Consider the following 17,830-nt stretch of genomic DNA (forward strand, 5'->3'; position numbering starts at 1 on the left):
TGCAATAGAAAGGATAAATGGTTGCATCCAAGTCTGGAATGCTTGACAGACCCTCACAGAAATTGTATATGTGAACATTCAACTTGTTCTTTCAGAAGTGGTACCAGATGTGCTCATTACTTGGAGGACAGAGGAACCTGAAGACAAACTGTGCATGAACTACTTGGGATTTTATTATATTTAAGTGGTATACAAATATTGGAAATAATATAATCCTGCTTAATTTTCATTGTTCTGAAATAGACAAATGGGGCAGCATTTTGTATACGAAGAGGCCAATATCATGTTCTGGTCTTTGGATGCAGGGCCCAGTCTGCTCGGGATCTCTGGTCTTGCTTGCTCAGTCAGGAAGAGGAAGTCATCTTGTCTATTTTGGAGCAAAACTAGTAATCAGAGCTATTATTATGAATTTTGGGAATTGTCCTGGTATGATGCAAGCACAAGTAATCTGTACCTTGTTTGCAGATTCCTGTGGGGTCCCCTCTTCCTCTGCACTATCATTATTCCCCATTCAGTCAGGCCCAGCCTGATTCCTGTCCAGAAAGAGAGGTCAAGGCCAGTGGAGACTGCTGCTCCTTTTGTTTGCTCTTGATACTGCTCACATGCTTGGAGAGGGCAGCTGAATTGACAGAAGTTTCAAAAAGGTTAGTGAGGTTAGAGGGCAGTCCGTGAGTCTGCTATGGGGCTGTGGGCTTCAGCAGGCATCCAAGAATGCCAGTTCATATGCAAAGAGGTGAGGCGGTACTGAGCTTCTGATGGCTCCCTGCATGATTCCCTAATGCCATGTCCACCTGTTGTAGGAGAATTAAGTAACAAAAAAGTACAGTGGAGAGGAATACTGAGAAGCAGCAGAGCTGAAGACGTGCTTGCTTTGTATAATGTGCTGCTATAGCAGTTGATGGTATAAACTTTTGGTTTTAGGATAAATTTGCTCCTTCTGCAGGTAACAGATAGGACCAAACCAAAGAAATGCTAGGCATCCCCTTCCTTGTGCTTCATAATGCTTTAGGAACGAAGTACTACTGCCAAAGTACTACTGCCAACAAAAAGCTTAACAGTACACCTTTAAGATACTATTAGCCCCAAAATAAGCAAATACCCCTCAACTTTTGCTTAGAAAGTCAAAGCATACATTTTAACATAAACCTTTCCCAAACAGAAGTCCTACTAGGTTCACTTAACTTTACTCCCAGGTAAGCATGCATAGAATTGTAGATTAAAGAAAATCACATCTGATTTGCACATGCTTTTTCATTTTTGACAAAGATTAAAAGTGGAACCAATTAGGTCAAATACATTTTACAAGTTAACAAGTGTCCAAATTGTGGAGCACTGGTTGCTTTGGAATGCGTGATGTTGTATATTCTGCTAAATTTAACTGCCAGCAAAATTTGGCTAAAAATGCACTGCTATCAAATCAGAATAAAGATTGCAGGTTGCCTCATTGAAATAGTGCTTCCCCCCAAATCTGCTCAATATTTATTCAAAATGCTTGAATTAGTATGTGGACATAGGTACACAAGCATGTTTTTACTTTGCTTCACCCAAACATTTCTAGCTATGAACCCATACTAGATTTATAGTGCTGAACTTTTCATATCAGCTAAGTAAAAAATGTTCCTACTTAGGACAGTATGTAAGATCGCAGAATCAGAGGAGGAGAGCTGGAAAGGACCAGAGGGTCATTGGTTCCAAACTCCTGCTCAATGCAGGACTCCAGGTTAAACCATCTCTCTTACCTGGCTCTCTAGCTGCATCTTGAAGTCCCTCAAGATCTTCAACAATTGTCATGAAAGTGGTCCAGAATATAAAATTTGGGTTGTCACATGCTGGGCATTGGCATGCTTGATGATACCATTGAAGAATTGTTCGCCCAAAGCTTGTAATGGGCTCACCACCACACTCTAATGGTGTTGTTGTTGTTAGTCGCAAGTCATGTCCAACCCATCGCGACCCCAGGGACAACATTCCTCCAGGCCTTCCTGTCCTCCACCATCCCCCGGAGTCCACTTAAGCTCACACCAACTGCCTCAGTGACTCCATCTAGCCACCTCATCCTCTGCCGTCCCCTTCTTCTTTTGCCATCTGTTGTTCCCAGCATAAGGCTCTTCTCCAGGGAGTCCTTCCTTCTCATTAGGTGGCCAAAGTATTTGAGTTTCATCATCAGTATCTGGCCTTCTAAAGAGCAGTCAGGGTTGATCTCCTCTAGGACTGACCGGTTTGATCACCTTGCTGTCCAAGCGACTCGCAGGAGTCTCCTCCAGCACCACAATTCAAAGGCCTCAATTCTTTGGCACTCAGCCTTCCTTATGGTCCAACTTTCACAGCCATACCTTGCAACTGGGAAAACCATAGCCTTGACTATAGGCACTTTTGTTGGCAGGGTGATGTCTCTGCTTTTTAGTATGCTGTCTAGATTTGCCATAGCTTTTCTCCCCAGGAGCAAGTGTCTTTTAATATCTTGGCTGCAGTCAATCTCCATTAAATTGTTCCCTGTTTCAGAAAGCATCAACTACAACTGGTAACAGATGTTTTTTTTATTTCCATGTAGGGTTTGTGGTGTTTGGTTACCAGTCATGCAACATGAGTGAGTATATGTGCCATAGTATGGCAGTATATTTGTGTGTGTGTGTGTGTGTGTGTGTGTACACACACATCAACAGATGCAAATGGTAATATGCTTTTTCTGTCATCATAGCACATATACTGTTAGATGCATACAAACTTAATTCTGTCCACACATTATCCAAGCCAGCACCTTCTATGTGCTGGCCAAGATAGATAATGTATCTTGAATTTGTTAAAAATTTTCAAAGCCATACTTTGCCCATACTTTCTGGTGTTTTTCCATTCAAGTGCTTATGGAATTACACCTGTCAAAGATAGACTTCTACTGCTTCCTTACATTTGGTAGCACAGTATGTCCAAACTGGTTCATTAATTTTGGAGTTGTCACAGTTTCCCCAAAAGTAGCCTAACCACACAATTATAAGCCTCATTCATTCATTCATTCATTCATGGTATATTTACCATAATCTCTTATGCCAAAAAGATTCCCAGAGATCAGTCCTTGGCCTTCTGGTTTATCATCTGAGAACTCAATATTTGAGGGTGGCATCTACCAACATTTCATGTCACCAAATGTATGATTGATCTGACTTGGCTGCTTTCTTTAAATGCCAGTAACTCATTTTCTATAAGACTTTGACTTTGACTGGCCTGCTTATTTTGGCCAAATTTCTTTCTCACACCTTTGAAAAATCCAAGTACCACAGGAAGGTGGCAAATGGAATAAATAGAATGGGCCAAAGGAACTGATGCACAAATGTTAATGAGTCCAATAATGTTCTTATGAGGCAGTACTGGGGAAAATGTTCCCACCAGCAACATCCTATCTCTACACCCTTTTAATTGGGTCTCAATGAACCCAGGTCAAACTGCCTTTTTTAACATTGTTCTTGGCATGAGGTACATGTCTCCCTAATTTCTGTGGAGATACTAAAGGTTGCAGATGGTGTACATGCTGCCTTACTCTGCACACCAGCTCTCTCTATCCCATAGTTACAAAGCAAAAACAAAAGCTCCTTCTGCATTTAAATAGCAGAATTGCAATTTCTTACCAACAGAAATGGGAAAGAAACACTTGTGGGGATATGTGCTATTGCTTGTAGTCTCACAGTACGGCTTACTGGATATCAGCCTTCTGGAGCCTAACCATCTGCCTGGAAACAAGTAACATAATTCTCTATATAGAGGTTTCTGCTTCCAGTGAAATACATGCTTCCCACTGCCTTGTCACTGAGTTAGTTTAAGTGGCATTGTCTTCCATGGAAATGCTTGCATCCATTAGGTTCCTCAGCAATAATTTATATTATAAAAATAAATTGATTAGGATTTAAGATCTGGGAGGACATTGCAAAGATGCTATTACACTCTTCTTTATATACGTTTGTTATCCTTGCTGACGCCTTCACAGTTCCATGTATTTATACCATTACTAACAGGGAAGAATGACTCCTTTTATCATGGTTTGTCCTTCTCGAACGTTTGTAACCCACGTATGTGACCTTTGGGAGACCTTTGGCATAATCATCCACAGCTCCACTCTTGGAATTTCGCGGGTGGGTAATGTCCTCCTGAGATTTAAAACTCCTTGAGACAGAATTCGAGTGGGTACAAGCAGTTTATTCCATACAAAAAGCATTTGCAAAGGCTGGCTCAATGCCTCAGCAGTCTGAGAAACAAAGAGCAATCTTTTACTGTTTACAAGAGATTTTATACATTCCTTTCCCCATGCTCAACACTATCCCCGCTTTGCCATTGGCTGGTTACTAAGAAGTCACAATCTTCCCCATCCGCCTATATCATACTACTCCTTAATCATACATCCCATGTTCATGCTAATGAGCTTATTATCTATGAGAGGTGTGTCATTTACTATTCATAAACTTATTACGCATGCCCAGTACCTTCTAAGAGGTCAACAGGCCAAAGTGGCCTTGAAAATTCTTACTTGATGCCAAAATGTTTCTTAAATCTTGTGGGGAGACAATGAGAACAGGCCTTTATTCATTCTAAAAGATACAGATTCTACACTTAAGAAAGAACAATCCTTCACTCATATTTTAAAAGATACAGACTTTACACTTTCCACACTCCTGTGCCGTATTTGGGTTATGTACGCAAAGGATTTCCTTATGCTCCAGGTTTGTTTGGCCAGCTTTGCATGTGCGCACGATCAAAGGGCGTCCTGCGAGGCTAGATCCGTGTGTGCGCGCGCCACTTTTCGTTTTGCTCCAGAGATTCTTCCGTCGCGGTGTGTGCATTTGTCCCGAGCAGTCACATGGAAACGCGGTGCTCGCTACTGCCACCGACCGAAGCCGCCTCCCCTAGTCCTCTTGGCTTAAATTTCTTTCCGGCTCCGTTACCAAGCAAGGTTTTTAGAAAGGTGAGTTCGCCTTTCAACCTGTCCAAGGGAATTGGCAACCCGACAAGTCCCTGCGCAGCACCAAGGTAAATGGACGGCAGCGGAAGCTTTTGGTTTAGCGTCAGCATTCATTGTCTTGAGAGTTTACCGTAACTTCTTGGACAGGTCGCGGCCGCGGCTCAGTTGTAGCTTGGAAGCAGAGTTAGGAAGGCTGCTTGTGCTTATTTGCTTAGTCAAATGCATGCATGCTTGCTTAGTAAGCCTCACCACGTGGGATGGGTGTTTCGCCCTTGCAAGTGTAAATTATGATATTGAAACCTTCGCGGTAGTTTAAAGGCACTCTGCATGTGCTCAGGGGCTTCTTTTATTCCATGCCCTGGTCTGTCCTCTGCAATCGAATTCTGGGGCTCTCCTAGATCGAATTTAAGCTCTGGTCTACGAGGGACTAGTGCTACTTGCTGGCTTAGAGATCTTGCGCTGCTTTCGTCTTTTTAGGCTAAGCCGGCTTGCTCCGAAAGAAAATACCTGCTGGACGCATAAATATTGTATCGCTTTCCCCGTGCATCCCCCGCCCATGTCTGGCAAAAGCAGCCGAGGCTCAGTTATCGTCTAAGAAATCCCGCGGGTATTCCTGCCCCACAGCCTGGACGCAAGCGGAGAGGCTACCCTTGCCGGTGCCCCCCTTTCCCGAGCCTGCTTTGAGCCCGAGGACGAAGGCAGCTTCAGTATTTGCTCGCTGGATGACAGGCAGCGGTTACACTCCTGTGTGAGCGCGCGCGGTCCGCTTCGTTTTGGGTGCCTGGCGCGAATGAGCGCAAGTCTGCTCGGACTCTCAAGTGAGAACTGAGCGTGAATGAAGGACGGAGTCCGAGAGTGAAAGAAATCGGCTGGGCGGAGGTGTTTTGTGTGTGCAGGTCTTTTAAAAATTTCGCTTCTCTCCCTCCGCCAATTGGAAGTTGCAGCTTCATTCAGAAAGCAGTCGCGACAGCCCCCGCCTGCCTTAAAGCCGTCCATGGAGACTACGGTGCTTCAGCCAGGGGACTGTAAACCTCCCAGCGGGTAAGAATTTAAGTTTTGGGCCCGTATGTGTACTTTTTGCAAACCTTCGTTGTTGTTGGGCGGGCGGACCAAGGAAGAGCTGCTTTATTATTTGCTTTTTTACGCTGGTTCGGCCGGTTTATTTCTTCCCCCCCGCGAGCTGTTCTGTGACTCCACAGGAGGGAGGGGAAAAAACGCCTCGTCCAGTGCATCACACTGTCTTCACTAAAAGGGCGGGGAGTGCCTCGTTTTCCTGTTTTGCCCTTCTAACAGTCCGGGAAGCCTTTACAGTTTTAACAGCTGTCGGTTCGGCCTCTCCCCGTCTTTCCCTCGCAAATCCCTTGCACTTTGAAACGCGATGGTCCGAAAATGAAGGTGCCGAGTCTCTTCTTTGGCGCGCGCGGGGGGGAGTCTTCCCGCCGTGAACGGACGGCCAACATATCCGTCCTGGAAGGGCTGCCGCTCTTCATAATAAGCCGCGCCGCCAAACAAAAGGGGCTTTTGCGGCCGGTGGTGGCGCTCCGTGGCGCGCTCACGCGGGAGCCCTCTTCGGGCCAGCCGGAGCACCCGGAGGCTTTGCCCCCGCTTGCCGCCTCCCGCCCCGCCTCTTCAGCTGTTGACAGGGCTAGGAAGGAGCGGGAACCCGTGTGGCAGCTGAGGGGGTGGAGGTGCAAGACGAGCCGCTCGCAGGCAGCGAAAGGGCAGGCTCTCTTCTGCGCGCTTGCCAAGAGGCAGGCGGGGCCGTGCGTGACAGGTGGAGGCGGGGTGGCCCGGAGAGAGACGGACCCCCCCCCCGCAAGTCTCTATTAAAAGTGGGCCGCAGGCGCGAGATGCTGCTGCGAATGGAAGAAACTTGGAGGGGAGATAAGATGCTGCAGGCTAGGAAAGTGAGAGGTGGGGCGGAGATGGTTGTTTAATGGGCAGCGGGCTTTAAAAGCCTAGGTTTCCCCACTGTGGGTTTGAAGCATGGAAGAACTGGAGGTGGGTGGTGAAACTGTATGGATCGTAACTCGTGAACTGGCTGTGTGTTGCAGAAACTGGATCCAGGAGCATATGCCCCACAAGTTTTCCATTTTGTGGAAGATACCCAGAAAATACTGTACATTCAAAAGTAATGTATGATTTCATAAAGCAAGAATATTAACTAAGCAAAGGTGTTATTACAGCCTGAGCAAGTGGATCAGTTTATTTGAGTTCTTTTAAACACATACTTTCAGTGGTTCTGGTGAATTATACAGCAGGGCAAGCTGACTTGAGTGCGGAACTGAGGGATCATTAAAAGTGGGAGGTAGAGGTCTTCTCTGCTGCAGAAACCCATTACACTGAAAGGCAAAACTAAGACAAGTTAACTTTAAAGAGTTCAAAGTGAAGAGGGAGGTGACTCTGATCGTACAGCAACACAGAAGCACTCTTTGAGACTGCATTTGTTTGCCCTACCTGCAACTCAGTGTAGAAAAAAGCAAACTGAAGCAAATAAATTTTAGAGCATGAATGTAAAGCAGAAGAAGTGAAAAGACCCACAGAGCAACACAATAGAGCATCCCTTTAAATCCATGTTTTCTGTTCCACCAGCAACTTATTGCATAGAAAAAGGCCAATTGAGACAAGTAGCTTCAGGATTATTAGTGCAGGATAGGTGCGGGGAAGGAAAGATTATGAAAAATAGTGAGGTTTTTATGATAAAATTAACATTTGCTGTCAAATTACCAGGATGCATTTAATTAAAAATGCATACACAGAAAAAATAGAGGCAGGGAAATAAGTAAGGGTCTGTAAGCTCCAGGGAACTTCCAATCACTTGCCCCCAGACATTCAGTTACAATGATATAAAGGAGCATTTACTTTTTAAATAAATGCTGGGGGCTCCTCCTCCTCCAGTCCATTTATAATTGTAATAGTTAACACTATGCTATAGTTATTTTTTTTCATTCACACTATGACATATTCTTAAAACAGCAAAGACTACCACTCCATTTAATTTCTTATCTGTATTTTTAATGGTGTTTATGTTTTTTTCAGGTTTTTTTTTCTTTTTAGTAGCAAGTCATAACATGGTTAACTATGGCACAGATCTGTAAAAGGAATTTATTAGTGGGTAATTCAGCTAGGTACTAAATAACTGACAAATGTTGGTGATTAATTTGGGATGCTGTTTCCCTTGTTTTATGTCTTAAAGCTTGCCCTTCAGTACAGTGTTTATTTCATGTGAAGAATAGTGAATGAAAAAAAAAAGATTCCTAATCCAGATGTTGAGTTCTTTGTTTCAAGTTTTTTTCCATACCTAGTTTAAGGTTTTGTTTAGGATTAATAGTAAGACACTTTTTATCTCAGATTTTCCCCCCTTAGTTATGTGAAGTATTGCCTGGGCAAGTGCAGATGATGTTATTAAAATTGGATTAAATCCAGTGCTGTGCTAGTGAATAGTACAGCAGAACTTTCTTCCCAATGCCTCTCCCCACCCAAAAAAGTCTGTGGAAAGCTTCACAGCCCTCAAGAACAAATTTTGAAGTTGTACCTAATGGTGGGTAGGGATCAGCCCTTTCTGATACTTCTGATGGAGCTGTTAGTTCCAAAGCTATCTCTAGATCTTACTGAGGGCATTGACATGACCAAACTGGTTATCAACATTACTTGATACTATTGTGGTGTATGGGAGAATGGGTTTGTCACCTTAGGAGTGAGTACTTAATCTGTGGCAACATAATAGCACCAGAAACATAAATAGAAGTGATCAAATGATTTTAATTACAGGTATGTTTTGTCAGTTATTAATGTCTATTATCATGCTGAACATTAATGCTTCAACATGAATTTATTTGTTTATATATACATAGATTTACCAAGGCATTCTAGATTATTTACAATATATACTAAAAAAAGCAACATGCATAGACATGCAGACTTGTCTCAGGTGATGGTAGTTTCTTTAGAAAGGCTGTTAGTTTAAGCTCTTCTCTTTGACTTTCCTTGATTAGAAAGGCATGGGATGAAATGCTCTGAATCTTTTTACACCCTGCTGATGGTCTCTTAGGGGACTCAGGCCATCTACTCCTGGCTTTCATATCCCTTATTCTGCATTCCCTTCAAGACAGAGTTTTTTTTCCATAGGTTAGAGTCTATTTCCTGATTCTACCTCATGATTTCAGGCTACATTCAGCTATAAGATCTGTGGCAGCAGCATATGCAGGGAGCATAAATATTTTCTAAAATTATAGATAAAGTGGTAACATTTTAGACTCGAACTGGAAGATTAAGTAGATTGTATTCAATGTGCAAAGATGTTCATGCAAGTGAAATTTCTTGCTGCTGCAGTCATTGGTTGGAGAACCTTCAGGATACTCCTGAGTTATGGAATGGGGAACTGAAGTAGGAAGGTGGAATCAGAGAAAATCAGATATATTGCATTAGTGGTAGGAAATACCGATAATATTAAATATAACTTACGTACGCAGCTAAAGTTATTGGAGTTAAAACTTGTTCTCATGTTATCAGAAAGTATGTATTATATGATCAAATAATTAGCTAGCTTTCTTGGGACTTTATAGTATATTTATATATTAGATTTATATCCTGCCCTTTTCTTACATCATTCTCCTCCTTTCAATATTATCCCCACAACAACAGGTTGGATTGAAAGCCTGTGTATGGCTGCCTAGGACAGACTCATTCCCTGAAAGGTGAACTAGACATATTTTAGAGTAATAAAGCAAACGTGGTCTTGTTTTTGAAACACTTGCTAGAAGTGCTGTTGGAATGGATCTCCTGGGCTAGTGAAGGAAAGCTCATTGAAGACAGGACAACAGAGTTTATTTCCTTTTTATATTGCCTGATAGCTGAGGCTGTCTGGGTGGTTAATGAAAGTTAAAAAAAAAACGCAAACAAGAAAGAAAGAAAAAAAACATAAGACAATAAAACCACAGCAATTGCAACTGAATCAGCACAAAAGTATAGCAGTGGTACAGGATGAAATGGAATATTAAAACTAAAGTTAAAAAGTTAACTGTTAAAATACTGGAAAAATAAAAAGGTTTTCACATGGCACTAAAAAGAATACAGAGTGCCAGGTACACAATTCTGGGGAGCTCATTTCATAGCTGGGGTGCCACAACTGAAAAGCCACCCTCCTTGGAAGGGGGATTCTGGAGAAGGATCCCCTGAATATGACCTTAGGGTCCAGGTAGGTACATGTGGGATGAGGTGTTGTGTCAGGTAACCTGTCCACAAGCTGTTTAGGGCTTTGAATGTTAATACTAGCACTTTGGATTGGGCCTAGACTTCATCTGACAGCCAGCACATCTGGTAGACGACTGGAGTCATATGTTCTCATAGGCCAGTCCCTAATAACAATCTTGTTGCCCTGTTTTGGATCAGTTGAAGTCTCCAGACTGTTTTCACAGGCCACCCCAGGTACAGTGATGTTCTAGGCCAGGGGTCCTCAAACTACAGCCCTCGGGCGGGATATGACCCACCAAGGTCATTTACCTGGCCCGCCTCAGAACTTTCGGACTCGTTTGGAGAAAACGATCTCCAAACAAGTCCGAAAGCTCTGAGCTGGCACAGGTGTTCTCTGAAACTCTTTCAGTTTTGGAGACTAGCAGAGAGTCAGTGCAGGTGCCAAATTGTAACAGCTCCCTTCAACTATGTGTGCGCCGGCTCTTCCCCCTACTGCATGCATGCATTGGCTCTGAATACAGGACAGGAATACGGAGTGGGAAATACAGAAGAGAGGAGGGTGGTAGGAAGAGAGAGAGAGAGATGAAGACACTAAAAAAAGATAGAAGGCAAGAAAAATATAACCTTTTAAATATATTTTTAACTATATGAACCATGTCCCCAGGCTGCAGGCTAAGCCGTGGCTGCCTCGCTGAGCCCGGGGGCAGACGGGCCGAGGTGGAGTGGGGCTGCGGCTCCTGCACCTCTGCTGTGGCCTTCTCAGGGCAAGCTGCTGCCGCTGTCGAGCAGCCGCCATATTTCTTCCCCCTGCGGTGGGGAGAGGCGGGAGGCGTCCCGCTCGACCGGCCACGGGCCTGTCCCTCACCTTTCCCCGCTTCGGCCAACAGAAAGCAGCCATTACCTTCCTCCTCGCGTTCCTCTCCTGGCTGGGGGAGCTGTCCCATGCTCGCCTCTCTGGCTTCCCACTCTCGATCCCCCTCCCAGAGCCAGGCAAGTGCCTGCGAGGGATCTTCCTCTAGCTCAGAAGCGGGGCAGTGGCAAGGAGCCGGGAAGGCCTCGACCAAGGTGAGTGCACGCTCATGGCTTCCCCTCATATCATGCTCTCCCTTTTGGCGGGTGGTGCGGCGTCATCTTGGGCTTCTGCTGCAGCCCGAGCAAGCGGAGCAAACATTTTTAATTATAAAAACAAAATCAAAAACACAATTAAAAAAGACTAACCGAATATTCACTAAGTCCTGCAACCCAAGTCCATACTTCCCATTGAAATAATAATGTGTTTATGTTGATTAAAATTGTTCTTCATTTTAAATACTGTATTGTTTTTCCTGTTTTTTGCACTACAAATAAGATATGTGCAGTGTGCATAGGAATATTTGTTCATAATTTTTTCAAACTATAGTCCACCCCCCCAATAATCTGGGGGACATTGAACTGGCCCCCTGTTCAAAAAGTTTGAGGACCCCTGTTCTAGACCAAAACCAGATGTGGAATCACACCAGTGATCTTCAATGTTAGCTCCTGATTGTAAATGCACCAACAATTTTAAAAATGGGAAACTTGAGTTTTGATTGAAATAGATGGTGGGGGAATGGTGTCCCAGGGCTGTGTCCCTGTAGTATTCAACAATGCTCCCTGATGCTGTTACTAGTCCTGCTGCTGGGAAGGGAGGCAAGCATGGAACACATATTTGTCTATGCCCTTGAAGCTCTATGGGGTAAAAACTTGATGAGCAGGATTAGCCATTCTTCATACCACTCCCTCATTGCGTCTTTTTGGGATCTTTGGCTATGGAGAATCTTTTCAGGACTTTTATAAGAGTATTACATGACTGCTGATGAGTAACACTTTTGATGCTGGCTGCTGTATATTCAGTTATATATTCTGAATAATGTACCTTCTTATTGAAATACAGCTTTCTGTATTTTGAACTGTAGCTAATCCCTCATGTCTTTCATGCTGGAATAGGAAGTAGGTGCTACTGATTGTTTCCAGGAATGTGTGACTTGTGGCATTGTCTGCTACCTTCTGATTCCAACAGACCAAATTGGGCCAGTATTGAATTTCTAATCTTACTATCTGATACCAGTGGGAATATTCTTCTTTTGATTACTTTACCTATACAGTGGATGAAGTGAGTGAGGAATGCCTTTTAGATTTCTTTCTTTCTTATTTGTAAAATTAGAAAACCATTTATTTTTGAAATTATGTGAATTATTGCTATGTCTTTGAAAATATCAGTTTTACAAAGAAAAGAGCTACACAGGAAAGTAAATATAGGGAGGAAGCAGGCTTTTTATTCTATGTGCAATACTCTCTTATAATAGCAAGTTTTAGACTTTATAAACGGCACCTTTCAACAGAAGTGTAAAGCAAACTTCCATTGTTTCTGGTTAAATCATTAATAACAATATTATTTGCAGCTTTTGTTAGTTTGTGAGCAAACTTAATGCCATGCCTAGTATACTGTACTGCTATAGTGCAGATAAATGGTATCATAAAGTGTTGTGTGGCATAGCGCTCCTGAAAATGGATACCAGCCTTTGTTTTAAACTAAGTCAAATGCAAAGTCAGCTGGAGTCTTGCCATCTTTATTTTGGTATATGCCATCTTTGTCAAACAGTTAGAATGTGTTATGTTACTTCCAGTTATAAAGAGGAGTTAACCTTTAATAATGCATTGCTTGTATTCACTTCAGTCATGTACTAAAATTATCCAGTTGTTTTACTGAATTCATTGGGTTTTGTTAGCTACTGTCTTACTGACTTGTGTTTCCAGTTCATATTTGTTTTTAAGAACAAATGTACATTTGTTGGCTTTCAAATTTTAATAATTGAGTTTGTTTTAGTTACTACTGTAGTTTTGTTAGTGTCAGACTTGGGGGGCTTAGCTTGCAACATGGAGACTAGGCCTCACCTTGGTTGGCGGTCCAGGAGCATGGTCATGATGGAGATGAGGTACTGGTTGAGGTGAGTGGGACCAGGGGATGGAGACATAGTTGTAGAAAGGTTGAAGGTCAAATACCAGTGACACGTTGATAAAAGGTAAATGTAAAGCAAAAGAGTTTGTACTGTTGTTCAGGTGTCAGACCAATCGAAAAGGAGGTTGTATACACTTTGTGGCCTCTCTCTTGAAATATAAGGACAGCTAACCCCCTTCAGGAAGTGATATCAGCTGATAGCACTTAAGCCATTTCTACAGCCTAAAGGATGCCCATTCCTGTTGGCTATCTGGCTGAAGGCCTAGATTGCTGATGGAGAAGGAGGTGTGGTACAAAGCCTTGCTTGAACCAGGCCCTGGTTCAAACCCCATCTCTGCTCCTTTTAGTTGGTTACTTTGTGGACTTTTGATGAAAAGGCAACTTTTAAAGGTGCAGAATTACAAGTCAAATGTTAGGGACTTGTTTCTTAGTGTAGCCTTCTAGAAGACTCTATGCAAGGTCCTTCACAAAAGGATTAACCATTCCTTGATTTGTTTTCTATGTTTAATAACTTAACAAAATTAAATAGAAAAACACTGTTAATATAGCTGATTGCACAAAGTAACAACAACCTCACATTTGTGTGTTTTCTGCTAATAAGGGAACAACTAGTCAGTCTTCCATTTCTAACTTCTGAAGTTTCTGAAGCATTGCTAATGGCTAACAGCATTAATTGATTATTTTCTGTCAGCTGTGCACATGTTAAGTCTTAATATGTTACCTGAAGTACATTACATGCCTATTTTCTTCCTAGTCCCCAATTTTTTCTCAGAAAAATCTTTTGGACAACATTTCATTTTTTCTGTAGACGATATATGAGGGGATCTGGGGAGAGAAAGAGGATGTTCTTGCAAAGAGGTTGCGAAGAGTTGAAGAGAAGGGAGAGGACTGAGATGGAGATGATTACAAAAACAAGGGAATAAAAAGGAACCATCTGTATAAGACCATGTAGAGCTGTCCCTGGCTTCCGTGCTCATGTTGCAGTTTTTACTCAATAGCAGCTCTTTCACCAGGATGTCTAACAGAGCTTGGGGCTAACACATTCAGCTATGTGGGGCAGAACATTTTCCATTCCATGAATGTCTACATTTATCATTAATGATCTGGGCTGTTATACTGCAATCAATCATGTTAGGTGGGCTCAATATAGGATATGAATAAGTTCTATAAGTTTTCTAAGGCAAGCATTGATAAACCCTAGTGCTCAGTTGCTGCTGGGAGTTGTGCTTCTCCCTCCCAGTAGTAATAGTCTCACCAGTGCTTTATTTTACATGCAAGATTCTGAGCATACACAAAGCAAAATATTAAACCCTCTCTGACATTCTTCACCCAAAGCTTTCCTTATGAATCCTTCTGCATCTGTCCCTGGTGGGAGGAGTGGTATGCAACCAGGCATGCCTGTGCTTTTCCCTCAGAGACCCCAGTTGGGTCACCCTACTACTGTGACAACAGACTTATCAGGTTTACCTTCTCAGGAGGCTGGAGGTTTCTATCCAATAGACCCCCCATCTCTGAATCTCTACTCTTGAGATGTTGCTCTTTCTTCTTCCCCTTGAGGTTTGACTGCCCCCCTACGCTGCTCTTGAACTGATTTCTCCCATAGCAGGCACTGCTGGGTACCTGGGGCCTCTGAATGCTGCTGGAACTGGGTCCATTTCAACAATCATTTCATTATCAGAGTCTGAGCTGTCAGTCCTGCCAGAATAGGCAACCTTCCCTGCACCATCTTATCCTTGACTTCTGAACTGTCAGTCCAGCCAAAACTTGTGTGCACCCCTGAGGTTTGCCAGAATGAGCACGTACAACAATGCCTGTGGATGAACTGAAAAAGAAGATATGGCAGCCCCTTCCTGTGCATTATACAGCTGGCTTTAGGCTGGGTCTGGACCAGACTTCTGTATGACATATTTGCCCTCTATTGCTAACATGCTTCAATAACAAACCTAAAGGAAAAGCAAAACTAGAATTGCAGTTAGTGTTTGCTTCAGTTTCCTCTCAAAAGTGGCTTATTTCTTCAGTTGAAATAGTTAGAAGTCTTTGCATAAGATATGTCAGTCATCTAGTGCTTGTGGTTACTTTGAACAAAGTCATAATGCCAACATGCAGCAAGAGTATTGTGTGACATTAGTACAGTGGAAACACTGAAAGAAGAAAGGCAGTTGGGTAAATCTAAATATTGTGAGCAGAAGTATGTTAACAATGCAACAAGAATGAAGAAGCATTATGGAAACTCTCCTAAAATAATCCCAAGACACATACAGGAAACTACAACAAAGAAGTGGTAGAACTCATTACAGCATTGGCTTATTTTTCCAGAAAATTCACATCTACTTCAAGAAAACCCACATCTCTGCTTGCATTGCTGGACTGTGCAGCCAGGGCAGATCTGAAAAACGTTGAATACTCATCTTTTTCCAACTTCATCCACTCCTTTTTTTAGTAAGCTTAAGACTTAATCCAGTGAGTTTGCCTGTAAACCAATGGTGAGGATGATGGCCATTTTATGCAGGTTGGGAGAAGGGTGGTGGCAATGTTATCCCACCCTGCAAGTGAGCCAGACAGCTGATTTAGCCCATCTAAGCTGACACATTTTGGATAGGGACAGAAGAAGGCTGGAGAACATACAAAACTGTTTGCATCCAAACAGACCTTTCTTCCCTGCCTCCCCCATAACATCCTTCTTACCCCTTCTCTGAGGTCACTCTTAGAACCTTGGAGCAGCCAGTGCAGTTTTTTTCATGCAGGCTGAAATGTGGGAGGGGTATCTGAGAGCAGAGGTCAGAGATTTTTCCAAACTGCAGGATCTGTAGAATTGAACAGCTCCAGACTCTGTCTAGGGGTGCATAGGATCACTTTGCCTGAAAGTTAACCTTGTAGAGTTGCTGCTCTTGTTCCTGTTTCTTTCTTTGTTCCCTGTTCCATAAATCATAACTCTCTCCCCCACCTGCTATTAAGTTACCCACTTGCCTTGATATTCTTTCCCATCAGCATCTAAACCTAAATCCTGCAGTTCTGTGCACAGCAACGGATTGCTAGGAGGAAAATGTAATGTTTGGAAGTGGTGTGGGGATTCATTGAAAAGAGAAAAGGTCACTTGTTTCCACAGCAGATGGTGAATTCCATCTCAATGAGCTTGTGGTAGAACATGAACTTGTTGTCTTCAGCTTTTGGGGAATCTCTGAGACAATTTGGGACTTTGGTTACTTTTGGCACAGCATTGATATTTGCCAATATCAAGGTAGCTTTGGAGTGTAACTTTGTTGACTTGTATTAGAAGTGCCACTAAACATCCCCTCATCAATTCTAGTAATGATTTGTTTTTTTAAAAAAGAAAATATTCTGAAAAATAAGACATAAAAAGAGTATAGAACTCCTCTTGAATTCAGACTTCTGTTTCTTATAAATGTGGACTTTACAGCAACAACAGCATGCCCATCTTTTCCTCCAATCCCTTGGTGCATCATGAGGTGTCCCTGCCTCTGACACTTTATATGCCTGTAAGTGCATTTTTTCCAAATAACTGAACACCTTCTTATTTAAAAGGGATTGTTTATTTTAAACAGGTTGGAATACCACCTACCCCATCTCTAAGTCGATGAGGTCTGCACAGAAATTGTGGCGAGTCTGTTATGCTGCTTGTACACACACAAATGTGGATGTGCGAGAAGTAATAAGACACAACAGAAACAATATACTACAAGAATTTCTGCATGTGTGACACTTTGGAGGTGGGCCTACAATACTGGTGGGCCCACTGGAGTCACTTTGTCTTGGGGCAGTAGCCCGTTAGCCTAACCCAGAGGCATCCTTGCTTATAACTCAGCCTTGTAGGGGCCCTGCGCATGACATTTCTTCAAATGAGGGAAGGTAATGTGGAGGATTAGGTAGCAGAGAGGGGCATTTGGGAAACCTGGCTCTTCACTATCCATAGTTTGACCTATGGGCCAACTCATATCTCATGGTAAGCCAGAATTGCTGAGAATTTGGGCATTCCATGTGAGACCACATGTACTAATGTGTGCTGCTAATTGCTCTCACTTGGTTCCACCTGCTAGTGGAAACAACCAACTGGGGAGTCTAAATACATAACTTATCTAATATGTCTGAGCTGGGAACTCTTACTTATTACTGTCATAACAAGCCAAACTATGACAGGGTTTATTCTCGTCTTATGATTCTGAATTGTTAAGAGAGCAACAAAACAACATTATGCTAAACAAATCACAGAAGTAAGTTCTCTGGCTTGTTTAGCCACTCCTGCTGGCAGAAATATCTAAATGGGAAAAAATCAAGCCACATTCAATAACAGACTTGCTTGTTTATGGCAGTTCTGATTTACTGTGTTGTACGAAATGGGCCACGAGAGCATTTTTAGGGAGGAACATAGGTCAATTAAGTAGGGCATATAAGAAACATGAGTCACAATGTTTGTTTTAGAAATTTCTATTCAGAAATATTGCCCTGTGTATTTTGGAACCAGGGCTTAATCATGCTGCTTCAAAGTGATGGATCATCATGTAGGCAAGCACATTGAAGTTGTACTTCCCAATGACCTACCAAAAATTAGTGACCAAGCTCTAGTACCAATGTCTTTTCACTGGCTTGTCATGAACTGAAGAATATTGAGAAACTAGGTTGGCAGCATTTGTAGTAATACCTTGGAAGTGTTGAGGAGCTGAGTTAGGATTATGTAAAAATGTCTCCTCTTTTTTAAT

The 17,830-nt window shown here is 42.7% G+C and overlaps 1 protein-coding gene across 1 annotated transcript in view; it reads left to right on the top strand.

Annotated features, from left to right (window-relative positions):
- The first annotated feature begins 4,653 nt into the window (after nt 1-4,653).
- The window catches only part of COBL (cordon-bleu WH2 repeat protein), a 163,777-nt gene continuing 150,600 nt past the window's right edge, over nt 4,654-17,830 (top strand). The window contains exon 1 of the mRNA XM_044419117.1: nt 4,654-5,013. Within this exon, the coding sequence (XP_044275052.1) occupies nt 4,844-5,013 (170 nt within the window). The 5' untranslated portion in view covers nt 4,654-4,843. The remainder of the gene's footprint in view (nt 5,014-17,830) is intronic.

This window comes from Varanus komodoensis, unplaced genomic scaffold, assembly GCF_004798865.1.
Source record: "Varanus komodoensis strain SLA01 unplaced genomic scaffold, ASM479886v1 scaffold10, whole genome shotgun sequence".
Classification (NCBI taxonomy): domain Eukaryota; kingdom Metazoa; phylum Chordata; class Lepidosauria; order Squamata; family Varanidae; genus Varanus; species Varanus komodoensis.